We start from the raw sequence: 17,756 nt of genomic DNA on the forward strand, positions 1-17,756 counted from the left end.
GATTCCATTTATTTACCTGACTGAAAGAGATCACAAGTAGGCAGAGAGGCAGGAAGAAAGAGAGGGGGAGGAAAGCAGGCTCCCCACTGAGCAGAGAGCCCGATGCGGGGCTCAATCCCAGGACCCTGGGATCATGACCTGAGCTGAAGGCAGAGGCTTAACCCACTGAGCCACCCAGGTGCCCCCACCTCTCATCTCTTGACACAGGGAGCAAGGGGGAAGAAAAAGGCTGTCATTACCTCAGAAAACTCTGGTGCAAAAGGAAGACTCCTTGTTTCATACAGCTCCAAAAAATGGATGACACCTTCTCTGGTCAGGATTTTATTCTCACTTTCGAACATTCTTTTATAAATGCACATGTGCCAGGAGGGGTGAAAGAGCCAGCACCCTGTGGAGACACATCACGTGGGAATCTGAAACTGTCGCTCCTCTGCTTAATACCCTTGACTGGCTCCTCATACTCTCAGAACAAAAATCTGAATGAGGCATGAAGCGACTTGAGAACGAGGCCGATGCCACCACCCTGGGCCACGCTGGGCCTTCGGGTCCTCGGCCTCGCCCAGCTGTCCCAGCTCAGGGCTCCCTCACACGCTGCAGTCTCAGCTCCGCGCTCCCTCCTGAGGTGCGCCTGCCCCAACAGCCCCGCTCCCCATATATCCATTTCCATCCCTCATTCGGTACCTTCCTAAAACTTATCATTACCACTTTTTTTTTTTCATGGAAAAGAGACAAAAATTACTGAAAAACTATCTCACCCCTTATCCCTAGCACTTTGCATATCTTGGACCCTAAGTGAATCTCACTAAATATATAAATGAGTGGGGAAAAACCCAAAAGGGAATAAATATGTACCCCAGAGGTATTTTTTTTAACGCTTTTGAAATATCTTTTAATTCTTCTAGAAAAAATTGACTCAGCATTTTTAACTCACGGCATTCTAGAAATGAACTGGTCCTTTATTTGTCATTCACACCAACATGCTTGCTTGTTCAATGCTTTGGCAATGGCAGTTTTTCCAAACCTGTCACTGTTATTTGATTTGGTTTGCCAAGAGCCCTGGGCAATACGTGGTAATAAGAGAATCATTTTACTAGTAAATGCATAAGTGAAGTCACAACAGGATTCAATTAAATTCTAGCCCCAGGGGATGACAGAGTCTATGAAAAATCCCACTGTATCAGAAAACAACTACAGGACTTACTGGGGAAAGCTCAGCTCCTGAGGGGTCAAACTATTAAAGCTGTAATTATCTGGAGTCGGCACTAAAATCCATTTACCCAGGTTAATTCTCATGGGTAAACACGATAGTGCAGCAGCTCATCATTCATATGCAAACCAAACACACAAAACTACATTTAGCTGTTTTGTTGATACAAGCCCAGTCTCATGAAATAATGTTAGGAAGCTCCAGTTTCTTTCTATTTCTCTCAAGAAGCTCCCAAAACACAGTACTGATTAAAGGCTTAACAGCCACACTTAAAATTGTATCTTGGAATCTTCCTAAAAGTCCAAGATCTAGAATAATAACTGAAATCCCAAGAAAGTAATGAACAATGAAACAGAGAGAGAGTAAGAATGGAGAGCAGTTAATATATAATACCAAAGAGCCATCACGAAAAATGTAGAATATACCTTCATCAAAACATTCCTAAAGAGCCCTCATCTGTGAAGGGTGCACACTCAAATGACTTCAGACAACAGAGTCTGCTGTGAGGGTTGGGGTGTGCTTCAGGTTCCATGGCGGGCAGAGGGGGTGGGGGAGGGTACAGAGGGTGGAGGCACAGGCCGGCCATGGGCTGGTCCCTGCTGAAGCTGGGCGGTGGGGCTTGCTTTACTTATTCCTCCCCTTCTGTAAGTGTTTCAAATGCTCCATGATTAGAAGTTTACAAAATTAACCATATCGCTAAATTACGGCAAACTGCGCATTTATAGATATGTTCTCAAAGCCTACTTCAGGATACAGGTAAACGCATCTGGACACACTGCTCGATAAGCCAGAACGTTAGGAACCATCAGTCCGGAAGGCATGAATCTGGAATGTGAACAGCTGTTCTCTGGGTGGCGGCAGATGCATATCTCCTGTTACACTTTGAAGGTTCTTCCAGATTCTCTATAATGCACTGAATTAATACAAAATCAAGGAGGAAAAAAGCTATAAACGTTATACAAATCAAAATACAAGTAGCCATTACCATTTTCCTCCGACACTGCATATTCAAACAGACTGTTTAGCTTTGGTAAAACTGGCTTTATAACGTGGATCTGAAAACAAAAACAACAACAACAAAAAACATATGAAATAAAAACCTTTAAAAATTAAGATAAACTTCAAAAATTCAGATGAAACTTATTTTCATCTACTGTACAACAGTAGCCCTACTACACAGAAGGTGCCTGATTTTTCCGCTTTTTATATCCTATGAATTCCGGCTACGAGGCTGTGTGTGGCAAAGCTAATGAGCAGGACCTAGAATATGGTGACATTTGTACAGTGTTATCATAAAGCGTTAGGTCATGTAATCCTCAACTGCCCTGGGAAATAGGCAGGCCTGATAATACCAACACATTACAAAGAGGGCAAAAATTCTCTGGACGCACTCAAAGGATGGTCAAGGTCACATGTATAGAGTAGGGCCAATGTAGGTAAATTAGAGTTTCTAATAAATTATGGAGTCTTATGTATCTACTGATAAAGGAAAACTATAAAAGTGTATTTGAATTTGGAAATGCTTTCTTTATTCCTCATGTACATTTAGCAAGTGAGTAATTCTTTCAGTCCATGAACAAGGCCCAGTGCACACTTGGGGTGATAGCTAACAATGAGTACTGGGACAGCAAGACCCTCAGAGGTCTTCAGCTGACAGACGGGAGGCCCTGCACCACCCTGGGTCTCCAGGAGTGATTGCCCCAGTGGCAGAGGCATCATCTGGGAACTGGAGAAACACCTGACTTCCTGGCCCCGCCCCCAGACCAACTGAATCAGAAACTCTGGAGACCAGAACCAGCGATTTGTACTTTAACAAGCCATCTAGGTAATTCTAAGGAATGTTGAAGGTTGAGAACCACTGTACTAGCTTAGTCATCTTAAGAGATTGAACTCAACTTAAACATTCTACAAAAACTAATTCAAAGTTAACTGAAAATGATTTTTCAGGTTCCCACTTGTAGGACTAGTACATGCAGCTCTAAGAACTAAAACAGGAAGGAGGAAAGAAGGAGGAAAGGAAGGCAGGCAGGCCTACAAAATTAAAGGGCAATTATTTACTTAAGGATCTACCTCAAGTTGCCTTAAGTAACATTTTCCTAAGTCTGTATTTCTTTGAAGATTACTCATAATTTTCAAAGTTTATGTTTAGTTTGAGAAACTAAAAACTTCACTTCAGAAGTAAATGTCGAGGGCAGAACAAGTAAGACTAAAACTCTTCAAGTGACAATTTAAGTCAATTAAAAGTATGCTTTAATTCCTGAGTTAACATTCAGCTTTAAATTTAAGCCAGTAAACAAAGTACATTTGTATCTTATTATGCTTTATCCAAATTAGCCTTTCTGCATTGCTTTTACAGACTGTTTGAAAAAAATTAAAACTCCATCTACACAGGATCTGATAAAATATGAAAACTCTTACCTGATTTCCTTCTAGAGTTTCCAAAATTAAAATATAGTTTTCCCAAAACTTTAGCAGCTCATCTTTCTTCTTCTCAGACCACCAAAACAGACTTGGGCCTGATAGGGTTTAAAGAGGAAAATTAGTTCCTTCTTTTTGTAGATTTCATAGGTTTCTTAAAGACATTTTTAAAATAATGCCACCATTAGCCAATACTGTATCCTCTAATAATGGAGGGCATCCCTGTATCAAAGCCTAGATAGTAGGCTTGGGCTAGTAAGAATCTCAAAAGGTTTTTGTTTTTTGTTTTCGTTTTAACTAAGATTACCGTTTCAGAGTTCTCAGCAAGAGTCACAGATTTGAACACTTAAACCCCACTTCCTCTCCTGAAGAACCTCCAATAATAGTCAAGGATTTTTCAAAGGCAAAAACCCAAAAGAATGGCAAAAACCCAGAAGCCAACACCAGTGAAACTAAGTTTGAAGATCAGAGAAAAACCAAGCGTACTCAGGAAAAGTGAACGTAAGGTGGCACATGGAAAGCCAAAAAGAAACCCAATTTACACTTGAACTCAGCTCTCCCGACCGAAGGAACAAAAGTTGCTCCATAAGTGGAGGGGAAAAGCAAGGCTAAACTAAAAAGAATTTTGTTTGGTGTGTTAAGAAACAGATCCTCAGTGCCCTTTCCTGTGCTCGGAGCATGAAAAAGCCTGGAATTTATTCTCTGGAGAAGGTAAACTTGTGGGTCTCTAGATTGGGATGCATTGGACCCTACTAGGGTCGAGAGTAAGGGAACATGTACGCACCTTGGATGCTGAGACCCCCACCCCTTCTACCTGCCCCTTCCACCACCAGGGCCCCTCAGGTCCCAGGATGCTGGTCTGGCCTTCACTATGCAGCAACAGACTGGAAGGTATCCGTGGAATCTGGCCAGTCCAAGAGGGAAGACGTGAAAATACTACTGTCAGAGATTACCCAGTACGGTGGGGCTCGGCCAGATCACCTTGCCATGAAGTTCACGGTCAGCAAGAATCACTTATGTGTTCAGATTTGAGGTTCCTTATTCATTTTCTTTATTAAAGATTTATTTATTTGAGAGAAAGAGAAAGAGCTCACGAGTGAGCAGGAGGAAGGGCAGAGGGAGAAGAAGAGAAATCCTCAAGCCAACTCCTGGCCAAGTATGGAGCCTAAAGCAGTGTCCAAACCCACGACTCTGAGATCATGACCTGAGCAGAAACCAAGAGATGAAGCTCAACCGATTGAGCCACACAGGCCCCCCACTGGTTCCTTATTCTTAAGTATAAGCAGGTATCTAAGATCACCAGCCATCTGGGGAAACACCCACATAAAGATCAAGACCAAAACAAACAGAGGAAATTTGGAGAGAACAAAAATATGCCAAAGGAAGAAGACCTCATGTTGTCATAAGAACAGGATACGAATAATAAGGGGATATTATAAGAACAAAAAAGATCACATGAGAATAAAAATTTGATAGGAAAAACCCAGAAACTCAAAGAAAGGACTGGAAATAAAGTCGCGGGGGTCACCCAGGGACTAGAACCAAGAGACAAAATCATAGGAAACAGGACAGAAAAGATGCTTTGATAACCAGTCCAGGAGCTTCAATATCCAACAAGAGAACCGAAAGCAGAAAGGAAGGGAGCAAAGAAAGTAATTCAGGAAAAGTTCTCAGAACTGAAGATCACGATTTCCGGACTGACCAGGTCCACCGAGTGCCCAGGGCAAGGACGAAAACTGACAGGTACCAAAACTGTGACACTTGAGAAGGAAGGCGCCCGGGACTAACTTCCATGCAGAAGAAATGGAACATGTACAAACAAACACGATTCGGAACGTTTCAGACAGCTCGACAGCAACACCGGAAGCTCGAGCTCCTAAGATAATAGATCGGTGCCTTCGAAATTCTGAATGGAAATGTTTTTTAAGCTAGAATTCCACCCCCACCTCCATCGAACCATAAATAAATGTGATGGGAAAACAAAGGCAGTTAGACAAGCTTGGTCTCAGTTTCCACTTACAGAAGAACATTCCTGCCATACGGACAAAGAGAAAAGATTGGACACACAGTCCTAAACCCTGACACCTGAGATGGCAATGCTTCCAGGGGATCAGAACTGCACAGGGCAGAAGGCCTCTCTCTAAGAATACACAAGACACTCTAACTCAATCTATCTCTGGCCAAGAGCAGGAAGAAGAGGTGGTCACCAAAAATGTTTAGAAAAAAACAACAAGCAGGGGCACCTGGGTGGCGCAGTTGGTTAAGTGTCTATCTCTTGGGTTCCGCTCAGACCATGACCTCAGGGTCGTGGGATCGAGCCCCACATGCTCAGTGCGAAGTCTGATTCTCTCCCTCTCCCCCTGCTCAAGCTCTTTCTCAATCTAAAAATCTTTTTTTTTAAAAAGAAAAAAAGAACCCAATGAAGGTTTGTTGAGTTTTTTCCAAGGCGTGGTGTGGGCTAGTTTGACAGCCTAGAACCCCGGGAACCCCAAGGGAGTCCGCGACCACTCACCAGCTCTCTTCCTTAGGCATCCCCCCAAGTGATCTGAGGAAGACGGCAGGAAAGGCAAGAGACTGGAGCACAGGCGTGCAGGGCAGGAGCAGGTCTGAGAGGACCACAGGACTAACCGAAACACGCCAGCCCAGCCCTACACCAGTACAAGGTGGTGGTCAAGGGCTGAGGCCCGTCTGCCCCCAGGATCCTCCTCAAACGGGAGACCAAAGCCGTCTGCCCCCAAGATCCTCCTCAAACGGGAGACCAAAGCCGTCTGCCCCTGGAGGAAACCCTGCCACATCCCCACGCCTGTCCCTGTCCCGACACCAGGCAAACACTGGCTGCCCTGGGAGATGGAGAGAAAACCTGCTTGCCCAACCCTGCACCGACAGGAGGAAACCCCTCATGCGCAGAATCCCTGGGGCAGGGGGGGGGGAGCGGGGGATACGAAGCAGGTCTGCTGCCGCGGGGGATGGCAAGGAACCAGCGGTCAAGTCCTACTACAGGCAGAAGCAGAATGCAGCCACCATGGGAGAGAGTGAGGGAACTCTACACCCTTCACCAAGTAGGACACAAGATTATATGCCACCGAGGAGGGAGCTGGATGGAAGCCTGAGGTTCAGGCACACCAGGCCTAAGTAGAGGATGGAGCGGAAGAGATGAAAAGTACCACCCCCTCGACCATCTCAAGCCTTGTACCAAGTAACGGACATCAGCCGTCTACCCTTGAGGGAAGGACCCCAACTGTGTTGTTAGCATCAAAGACTTCAGAAGACAAGAAAACAGAGGAAAATCCTTTAGGGACTCCTGGCTTCCCACTAAACCCAAGGGAGCAACACCCCACGGCCATGGCAGCAAGACCCAAACCCAGCTTCACCATAAACTCGCGTGACCCAATCCCCAACACTAATGGCCTCAGAGAAGAGGGCGCCTATCCCTAGACACAGAGATCCATTTCACTCTACAGATAAGAGTGACAGATAAGAGATAAAAGAAAAAACAAAACAAAACTCAGAGATGGCTCGTGCAGAGGACTCATACAGGATTAGGACTCACATGTTAAAGGATCTAGGGGAGAAGGTAGACAACCTGTGTGAACAGCTGGGGATTTTCAGGGAATGGAAATTAAGTGTCAGATGGAAATAAAAGAAAGAAAAACACATCAGGGGCGCCTGGGTGACTTGGAAGGTTAAGCATCTGACTCTTGGTTTAGGCTCTGGTCATAATCTCTCGGGGTCCTGGAATGGAGCCCCATGTCAGGTCAGGTGGGGGGAGGGGCACACTCAGCAGGGAGTCTGCTTATCCTTCTCCCAACCTCAGCTCTCATGCTCTCTCGCTCTCTAAAATAAATAATCTTCAAAAACATATCAGACATGCTCTGATAAAAATTTTTACCTCTGGATGATGCCTACACCAAAACGAGTGAGAAAAACCAAAAAAGATAGAAGTTTGAACTCCAGGAAACAAGAATTCCAAGCCAGGCATCAGGTGAGGGCAGAGATGAGAACTGGCAGCTACACACCAGGCTGAGCTTATAAGGGGAATCTAGGATAGACGTCTTGGAGAAAATGACTGGACTTTGTATAAGAAAGATTTAGAGGATGAGCTAACACTTCAAGGCTGAATTCATGATAAATATAGAGAGAACCAAACTAATCTGTAAATGACCTAATTCCAGAAAAAAAAAACCTGCAGGAAGGGGAAAAAAATCATAATTTACTACATGGGTCATCTGTGAACATCTTCAGTCATAACTTTGTAAACGTTGAACTTACATTTAACTGAAGTGTAACTGTGGCAAATGATATTGATTTACCCAGATTACGGGAAGACAGAGGTAAGTCCAAAATAATCAGCTAAAAGAGGTACAAATGGTCGCTTTCTGAGGGGGCAAGAAGCAGAGACCACTGCTCATCTTTAAAACTCTGTAGAACGACTCTTTAAAATAAATGACTTCAATTTTGGTCATTTAAAAAGTGTTCTCCGGTGAAAACTCTCCTGGGATGATCACTACTTTGTGGACTGCCAAAATATTTACTAACGTTGTAGACAAACATGAAGATCTACTCCCAACTTCAACCAAACAAAAAACCCCTTACCAGTAAGAGGGGGTACAGTTAAACAGGCAGAAATTATCTATGGGGACAACTTTTTTTCTTTTCCTTTTTTAAAGATTTTATTTGACAGACAGAGATCACAAGTAGGCAGAGAGGCAGGCAGAGAGAGGGGGCAAGCAGGATCCCCAGCGAGCAGAGAGCCCAATGCGGGGCTCGATCCCAGGACCCTGAGATCATGACCTGAGCCGAAGGCAGAGACTCAACCCACTGAGCCACCCAGGCGCCCCTCTATGGGGACAATTTTGAATCATTCTATCTTGGTTTTGGACAGCTCAGAAAGATGCCTGAAGGGCACTTTACCACATTTCGGCGAACAAACCAATCCACAGTACCGCACTGAAGGGAGTCCTTGGTAGCTGGGCCACTCTCGTTTTGTCATCAAGGAGTAGGAAGCAGTCTCAAAAGATTTTTAAAAATTACTTAAAACTGGACTCACCCTATTAAATCAATAGCAAAAACACCCTCCAAAGGACTACTTAAGGACCAAACATTTTTCAAAGAGAACTACCAAGGGAAAGTTCCGGAGTGTGATGATTCCTAGGGCAGAATTGCACCGTGCACAACCCAACCCACTGGTCTTTCAACTTGATGGACACGAGCCCTTCCTTCCTGTGAGCAGGGATCTACCCGGAGATGGCTCAGATTGGGGCTGTCAAGCCCTGCTCGGACTCAGCCACGTTCCTCACCATTCCCCGGCTCAGGGCCGCGCCCCGCTCTGGGTCAGAAAGGTGAGGAAGCGCGGACTGTTCGCAGCTGCCGAGATTCGTGCTGCTTGGAGACCACCCCGAGGTGAGGTTTCCAAGGTTTCCAGGCTTTGGGGTTACCGGACACACACAGGCACGGAGGGCGGAGAGCTGCTTTCGGAAGCAGGAGCCCCCCCACCTCCCCAGAAGGCCAAAGGGGATGGGACGGAAGCGGGGAGGGCAGTACCGGTTCCTTCCCGGGGGCCGCAGGCGCAGGGCGCGCCGCGCTCCGCCGACACCTCCACCGCCCTCTGCAGCAGGTAGCGCGCCCGTTTGCGCGTCAGCGCGTCGGGGGCCTGCGTCAGCCCCGCCTGCACGGTCCTCCAGAAGCGCCAGCAGCGCCGCGCGTCGGGGTCCTCCTCGCTCGCTCGGGGGCCGCGGTCGGCGCCGGGCTCGGGCAGCAGCCTCTCGGCCAGGGCGCTCAGCACCAGCAGCCGCGGCCCGACGCGCCCCGGCCCCGAAGGCGCTCCGGCCGCGACCAGCCCGGCCCAGACGGCCCGCAGCGCCGCCCCGCCGCACTGGCCCAGCGCCGGCAGCAGCCTCCCGGCCGCCAGCGCCGCCGCGTCCTCCGCCGGCCCGGCCTCGTCCCGCTCCCCGTCGGCGCCCAGCGCCAAGGCGAGGGCGGCCTGCGCCACCCGCTCCAGGAGCGGCCCGTCCTCGTGGGGCCGCAGGCAGGGCCCGACCGCCGCCAGCACCTCCACCGCCGCCTCCGCGCCGGCCGCGGGCCCCCCGGCCACAAGGTCGCGCAGCGCCTCCTCCGCCAGGGCGGCCGCCAGCTGCGGGCCCCCGGCGAGACGGGCGCACGAGCGCAAGGCGGCGGTCGCGGCCCTCAGCACGCGCCGGCGGTCCCGGGCCGGCAGGTCGGGGTCCGGGGCGCCCGCAGGGCGCCCGCGCAGGCCCCGCAGCAGCGGCACCAGAAACCCGGCGGCGACTTCGCGCGCCGCCTCCGGGAGCGCGCCCGCACCCCCGCCGCCACCGCGCTCCTCCGCGTCCTCGAGGCGCTGCAGCAGGAAGCGCAGCGTCTCCACGCGCTCCGCGGACGCCTCCCCGCGGCACAGCGCTCCGAGCAGGCCCCGAGGGTCCCGGCTCTGCGACAGCAGCGTTTCTGCGAGGACCCGCTCCATTTGCCGCGCGCGCCCCGCCGCGGCCACCCGGCGCCCAAACGACGGGCGTGCGCGAGTGCGTGCGCGTGCGCGGTGCCCGGGCGCCCGCTGGGAGGGGTCTGCAGCCCCGCCCCATCCCGCTCCGCGCGCGCCCTGGGCACGTGTCAGCTACACCGCCTGCAGCGCGTCCCCCTCACTGTTTTTTTAGAAGGTGCCCCTTGTTAAAAGATGCTGTAGTGCGCCCTCCAGCTCCCCCGGTTCCTAATTGAAGATTGGTCTGCCGGGACCCTAAATCAAGCAGGTGTTCCTGAGAGCTCAGGCCAGAGGTACACCTGAGGCAGCTCTCAGCCACTTAAGAGCTTATTTTCCAAAAAGGCACAGGTTGCCCCGCCCCGCCCCTCCAAAGAGATTGACACAATGGGTCTGGCCCTGAAAAGTACTTTAGCTATGTGTTAGGGACAGGCAGGGCTGAAAAAAAAAGGCCCGCGGCCTTTGCAGTCAGTGTCCAAAGCTGACTGTAGAATGCAGATGTTTCTACACAGTGCTTGTGTTCCCCTGTGCAATCCCCAAAACTGACCACCCATGTATTTTCTGTGTTTGTGACAGCATCCACTGCTACAGACAAAAAGTCTCAGGTTAGCATGGATCTTACTGGTTTGGTTCCCAGGCAAACTGAACCTGTGACTTGGGTTTTCTTTGCCTTCTAACCATAGAGATCTCTCCCATAGTGAATGGAGAAAATAATACCCCACCTTCAAAAAGTTTGACATGTAATAAACATAATTGATAAGGTGTAATTTAAAGCTACTTAAAGTTAAGGTTACTTTTACATAAAATCATTTTATATTTTGGATTTTATGTTACTTAAAGTTATCTAAATTTAAAGTTACTAAACACCATGGATGCAAGATTTTTTCCCATCTTTCTGTCCATTTTCTTCATTGACAGAATGCACAAATGCTTTTATTGTAAACTCACTCAGAATAAATATCAATTGCCTTCAAGATACAATTCTCATATGCCTAATAAACAAAAATGGACAAAACTATCAAATGAAGACATGCAAATGCAGACCTCTGAAAAGGTGTTCAGTATTCGTTGTTAGAGAAATGCAAATTAAACCATCAAAAAGATACCTTTCCACACCCTTTGAATAGCTAAAACTTCAAAGATTGAAAGAGCCAAGGACTCACTTTGGGAAGTTGTCTTTAATGACGTTTATACCTCCACCCCTGGAGATTTGCTTAAAATAAATGAAAACATATTACGACAGAAATGTTTGTACAGGAATGTTGTTGCCAACATTAGTCATTATAACCAAAAGTTTATCACAACTGAAACGTCCCTTGATGGAGGAACAGATAAGTTGTGATCTGCCCATATAATAATGTTTGCTGTTCAGCCATAGCAAATTACTAATGCGTGCAAGAACATGGGTAAATCTCAAAAACATTATGTTGAACAAAAGAAGCCAGAGAACAAGGTTTACATACTGCATAATTCCATGTATGTGAAGTTCAAGAATAGACACAAGTAATCTTTTGGGTAGAAATGAGAATGGTACTTGCCTACAGGAAGTGGAGATTAAAATAGAACAGGGCACCAGGGAACTTTCTGAGGTAATGGAAATATTTTTCTCGATTAGGGTGTTGGTCACACAGGTTTCACACTTGTCAAAACTCCTTGAAATGAATCCTTGAGATCTAGGCATTTCAGGGCATGTAAGCTTTACCTCCGTTTTTCAAAATGACTTATTAGAAACATATTCATAAGTTGGCCTATGTTTCGTGCCCTGTTACCTACAGAATAAAGCCTGGCTCCAGAACGTGCACTGAAGGCTTCTCAGCCTCTGTTGAAAGCCAACCAGCCTCCTACCGAATTCCCCCTACTGTGCCCCGTGTCCCAGCCACACGGAACATGGTGGGCAAGTGGTCTCCTAACAACAGAGCTGCCTTTTCCGTCCTTGATGGTTGAGGATTTCCTGTTCCTGAAGCGCTGTCTTCCTCCAGGTCTCATTTTCTCATGACGTAACTTCTTCCTGTTTTCTTTTCTCCCCCTCTTTGAAGGAAGACTCCTCTTCCCCCTCCTGACGTGTTTCCACAGTTACATCTCCAGGCCCCTGTTCTTCTCACTTTATAAATTTTACTGGAGTAACTTCATTAAAACTAGAGATTGGGCTACTATTTACGTGCTAATGATCAGAAAAAAATCTGTATCTCCTGCCCAGATCTCTCTCCTGAGCCCTCAACCTATCTACCCACCTCCCTGCCAGACGTCTCCATTGGCATACCCAGGCATCAGTCTGACTCTACACTTTTACAAACTTAAGCCATTGCCTTCATCCCCCCAGCATCCTTACTTCTTCCCAAGTATTTCTAAAATTCTAGTGTCCCCACTCCTTTGTCCCCAACCAATACCTTCGTTTTCGACTGTTCTCTTTTCTTACTAAGATAACAGCAGCAGCCTCCCGCCTAAATCACTCTCCACTCCAATACACGCTCCATGCTGCTACCAAGATGCTCTTCCTGAAACCAAACCACTGGTGGCCACAGCCCTCAGAATCATGTTTCACTATTTTAACGTGACATCCAAGATGCCTTGTGAGGTGGCCCTTTCCAACTTCTCCAGCCCCATCTCCCACATACCTCATATACACCTGGATTTGGAAGTCCCTAAAACAGGTCACGTGCTCTCACTTTGCCCTTTCAAAAGCCCTTCCATCATCCAGAGAGCCCTTACCTCTACTCCACATGACTGACACAGTTCCTTTCGGGACACTGTTCAAATGTCACCTCTCCCAACAGTCGTTTCTTAACACCTCACTCCCACCACCAACACCCACCCCCAACTTAGGCAGGTGACCCTCTTCCAAATTCCCAGAGCAGCCTCCCATATCACTAACACTGCTTTTGTCATGTCGTGATGTAATTGCAGGTTTATGTTTCCAGCCGCCTCCCACCGTGAGAGATTTGAGGGCCAGGGGTGGTGGGGAGGAGGTATGATGTTATTGTCTTTAATCACACTAATCCCAGCATGTGCTCTTCTACCTACTTCACGCTCAAGAAACGCTATTGAGGGGCAGCTGGGTGGCTCAATTAAGGGCACAACTCCTGATTTCAGCTCTGGTCATGATATCATGGGTCATGAGATCGATCCCCAAGTAGGGCTGCACGCTGGCCAGAGAATCTGCTTACAATTCTCTCTCTCCCTCTGCTCCCCCCACCCCAACTCGCACGCATGCACTCTCACTCCCTCTCTCTCAAATAAATAAATCCTTAAGAAAAGAGAGAAATGCTTACTAACAGGCTGACCATCTCTAATTCCTCCATGAAGACCCAAATCACAGGGCATTTCCAATAAGCCCCTCCCAATGCCCCGAATTATACCAGCTTCTACTTGTGTATTCTCCAAACCTTCCACTGTAGCAATAATAGTGGCTAACAGTTACCCATCATATTTACTATAAAGAAGACATGGTAATATTTTTCTATATGTATTAATACATTTAACCCTCAAGACAACTCATAAATGATGTGCTATTATTTTTCTCATTTTAAGAAAGAGGAAACCAAGAATGGGGGAGGTTAAGGAATTTGCCCCAAAGTCACATGACAAGAAAAGCAGCCGAGCTGGCTCAAAGCCACGCACACTGCTCTAAAACATCAAGAGAGAAAAGTACACAATGAACGTGTCAGGTTAACTGTCTCACAGCCCCTGCTAGTGTCTGAAGCAACTGCTCAGTGAACTATTGTGTGAATGGATGAACGTGTTTGTTTCTGCCATAGCCTATGCACACCTTAAGAATAGGGCTGCGTTTTAATTCATTTTGTATCCTACACACCAAACAAAGTACCAGAAACATAGTAACCCTGCAGTGAGTGCTCAAACCTGGCTGGATAAGTAAGAATTCAGTATTTTGTGGTGAAAGTCGGATAAATCCAATGGTCAGAAAATTCGCAGTGACACAATTACTCTTGAAACATGAGCCTCAGCGAGCTGACGTCCTTGTCGCTTGGATCAACGTGTAATAAATCGCTGCTCTGGTAGAGTAGACCCAGAATCTCTAGCTACCCACCCCTCCTCATCCTTGCAAAGGTGAATGGTCGGTTGCGAGTGATAGAATGGGGTTTAGAATCCTTTGCTGTCCCTAATCCTTGCCATTTCCCTGCTTTATCCGTAAGTGAATAGAGTTTATGACTAGCAGCTATCTTAAGAACAAAAGCAGGTGCCAGTGGAGGCAAGTGTCACAGTCTCTCCTGCTTTCTTAGCTACTTAGCTCAAAGATTCACGTATTCAGCATTCTGTTTTGCATCCTTTACACCCAAAGCTTGCCACCTGCTGTTTCCTCAAGTGATGAACGTGTCTGCTTCTGAGAAAGAGACTCTGCCTCTGCTTTGTCTGGTGGATGCAAGCGTCTGGCGATGGCCCCGGGATGTGCTCCCTGCTCACAGCCCAATGACCCCCTTGCTTATGCGCTCACGAAACGGGCTGCAACACACAAATCATTCAGATTTAGGCATTAGTTGCCGATGCCATGTATTTTAAATCTTCCCATGAGCTCTCTAAAGATGGATATCCTGGATTCCCTTCTAAGCTGAAATAGTGCCCTTATAAATGGGATGGTTTGGCAGTTCCTCTGAGTTTTAATCCTGACTCTTCTCCTGTTTCCAATTTAATGAATACCGCTTCCTCTTTAGAAAGAAACGAAGAGAGGTGAATGGGAAAGTGCCCGTTAGGAAAAGTCATCCAGGTCAATGTTTTCTTAAATGTCTCTTCCTTAGAGGAGTGTTGGTGCCAACTCCCTGTTTGCTGCTGCTGAAGTTCCTGCAGGTACTTAACTGGGTCTTTCCGGGTGTTTCCTGGACCCAGTGAGCCAGAGCTCCCCAATCCTGTGCGTGACAGACAGCCACGGAAAACAGAGAAAGATGAACAGCCTTCCAGAGGTAGGTACACAGGGCTCACAACACACTGAAAAAGTCTTTTTTTAAATGCCTGCATCTCATATGCACGCACACTCTGGGATGGATGGGCAGATCTGGTTAGAAGCTGATGTTTCTCCGGTAGAAGACGGTCCTGTTGTCAAGGCGGTGTGCTTTTGCATCCTTGATGTTTACAGTTGCAAAGTGGAAGACACATCTAGAAGGAAAGGAGAACCACCACTGGCAAGATGTCAGCTGGAGTCTTTAGCCGTTTACCTCGGAGAGTCTCAGAATGGGAGGGAGCTTCTTGAGAGGTTCTGTCTCAGATTTTTTTACTTTTTTGCCTTGTGATGTGTCCCATGAAAGTCCTCAGAGAATCGCCATGGAGAAAATTGCTGTAGCTGGACCAGGAGTAGGATTATGTGAAGGGGGGTTTCCAGAAGCCTCGAATTCCCTTTGGGGATCTGTGGCAGATACCATTAGCTGTTTATATAATATCTATCCTCCCTTCTTCCTCGCTCACAAAACCCTGGTTTTGTTCTGGGTGATGGTGTGTTAACCTCCCCCCGCCCACCCCTTAAGCTTATGCTTAAGGAAACCAGCAGTGCAATCTTGTTCCCTACTTTTCTTTCCTTAGAGTTAGGGAATGGGGAATGGCTTGTGTCCTTGTCCTTGAAAAAGAGACCTCAGCAGAAGTCCACTAGCTATATGTCTGGGAAAGCATTTGCTTTCTTTGAAGATTATATTAATTTATTTGTCAGAGAAAGAGAGAGAGAAAGAGAACACACAAGCAGAGGGAGCGGTGGGCAGAGGGAGAAGCAGACTCCCCGCTGAGCAAGGAGCCCCATGCGGGACTTGATCCCAGGACCCCGGGACCATGACCTGAGCTGAAGGAAGATGCTTCACTGACTGAGCCACCCAGGAGTCCCAAAGGTTTTGCTTTCTGATAAAAAAAGAAAGACTGTCACTGCCCTAGCCTGCCTCTACTGCTTCTCGCCTGAACACAGTGTGCGCCCGGGACCACTGGAGCCCTGTCAAGCCCATCAGAGAACAGGTGCGAGGTGACAAACCCCACATTAAAGGTGGCAGGGGAGAAAGCTTGGGAAGAACCTGGCTTCCTCGGAGCTGTTCAGTCACTGCTGGAAAGTAACTATTTCAACTTACTGTTATATGAGAATAATGAGCCCTGTCTGCTTGAGCATCTCTCATTGAGTTCTCCATCCTCGCAGTCAAACACTCGTACCTGCAGCAGAGCTCCCGCCCGGCTGCATGTTATTTCCTGTCATTGTCTCTATCAGTTCCGAGCCTCTCGCTCTTTCAGGGCTGAGACTTTCTGACCAAGTGCCACAGTCATTTCTTCCTCCAACCACACATTCACTGTGCTAAGCCCTGGGACTCATGGCCCCATTCAAAAGGAGATGACACGGTCATCCTGGGCATCATTCTCCCTTGTTCTCAGCTCATACTCAAGTGCATGGTCCAGGCGAAGTTCAGGAGGGGCCTGCCCTGGGCGTCCCATGAAGACATACCTTCCAGCTCTGCCTTTCTCGGAAGTAAGTGTGGGCCTAGTGTGGGTCTCCCCCAGAATCTGTTGGCTTTCAGCTTGGTGCCGAGGAGAATCACCAGGCGTCTTGGACCCCAAGAGCAGCCTGCTTACACAGGACGCCTGGCCTCACTCTGGAGCAATCAAACCAGAAACTCAGAGCATGGGGCACAGGGTCCATATTTTTTCTGGAAAGCTCCACAAGCTGGCTGAGAATGGCTCCCTCATGCACTTCCTACCTCCCATGGTAGATATTCACAGGAAATTAGGGGAAGAAGGGAGACAAAGAAACTTCACTATCTGGGGACAAGCCATCCTTTGGACACTTAGCAAATCAACCGATGAGAGACAGACCTTGTCTTGCCTCTGCCGTAGGCTGCCTCGCTCATTTGAAGATGCAGAGAAGGAAAAGCATGAAGAACCAAGAGAAAGAGAGAGAGAGAGAGAGTCATTGGCCTCACTGAGGGGAGGGAAGGAGATGTGACCGTATTCACAGCAGTCCCCAGGATGAATACGTTCACTTCCAGTATGCCATGTGTTGTCTGTCTCCCCTAAGGTCCCAATGGAACATTGGGATGCTATGAGGGCCGTGAAATTTTCCATCAGTTTATCTTTTAAACACAATCTAAGAGCTTTATAAAAAAGAGAAAAACAATTGTCTTTGCTCCTACTGCTAGATCCTTTCCTTTTTGGTTTTCTGCAAACAGAAGGCGTTCTACAGAAGCACCCTTCCCTGCTCTCCTGAGTGCCCAACGCCCCACTGAGGCTGTGCTTCTCCCCGGCCGGCATCCCTAGGAGTTCCGCAGGCGCAGGGAGCAGGACAAAGTGTGCTCACCCCTTTTCCAAGGCAAAAGTCAGAATTCTCGGGGCGCCTGGGTGGCTCAGTGGGTTAAAGCCTCTGCCTTCGCTCGGGTCATGATCTCAGGGTCCTGGGATCGAGCCCCGCATCGGGCCCTCTGCTCAGCAGGGAGCCTGCTTTCCTTCCTCTCTCTGCCTGCCTCTCTGCCTACTTGTGATCTCTGTCAAATAAATAAAATCTTAAAAAAAAAAAAAAAGTCAGAATTCTCAAGCTTGGCTCTTGCTGTCAGCATCTCTCCCTCTGTTGCTGCTGTGCCCCGGGGAGGCGGTGGCAGGGTCTACCGTCACCTGAGGATCCTGTTATAGGAGGATTTGCAGCACGTCACTGCAGGGAGACTGAGGCAGAGAGAGTTC

The 17,756-nt window shown here is 47.9% G+C and overlaps 1 protein-coding gene and 1 long non-coding RNA gene across 4 annotated transcripts in view; one reads left to right on the top strand and one right to left on the bottom strand.

The window, feature by feature from the left end:
• The window catches only part of TARBP1 (TAR (HIV-1) RNA binding protein 1), an 81,476-nt gene extending 71,310 nt beyond the window's left edge, over nt 1-10,166 (bottom strand). For 2 of the 3 annotated variants that reach the window (XM_013048558.2, XM_045087263.1), the window contains exons 1-4: nt 9,167-10,165; nt 3,626-3,723; nt 2,193-2,262; nt 240-388 (exon numbers count right to left, since the gene is read on the bottom strand). In XM_013048558.2, the coding sequence (XP_012904012.2) occupies nt 240-388; nt 2,193-2,262; nt 3,626-3,723; nt 9,167-10,103 (1,254 nt within the window). In that variant the 5' untranslated portion in view covers nt 10,104-10,165. Of the gene's footprint in view, nt 1-239; nt 389-2,192; nt 2,263-3,625; nt 3,724-9,166 lie in introns of all 3 variants that reach the window. The other variant, XM_045087262.1, reaches the window with a different exon arrangement.
• LOC123393917 lies at nt 8,740-17,467 on the top strand. Its single transcript, XR_006608750.1, has 3 exons — nt 8,740-9,025; nt 14,864-15,025; nt 17,252-17,467. It is a non-coding gene; the product is annotated as an uncharacterized LOC123393917 (long non-coding RNA).
• Nucleotides 17,468-17,756: the final 289 nt, after the last annotated feature.

This window comes from Mustela putorius, unplaced genomic scaffold (genome assembly GCF_011764305.1).
Source record: "Mustela putorius furo isolate JIRA1106 unplaced genomic scaffold, ASM1176430v1.1 tig00001075_pilon_pilon_pilon, whole genome shotgun sequence".
Lineage (NCBI taxonomy): Eukaryota > Metazoa > Chordata > Mammalia > Carnivora > Mustelidae > Mustela > Mustela putorius.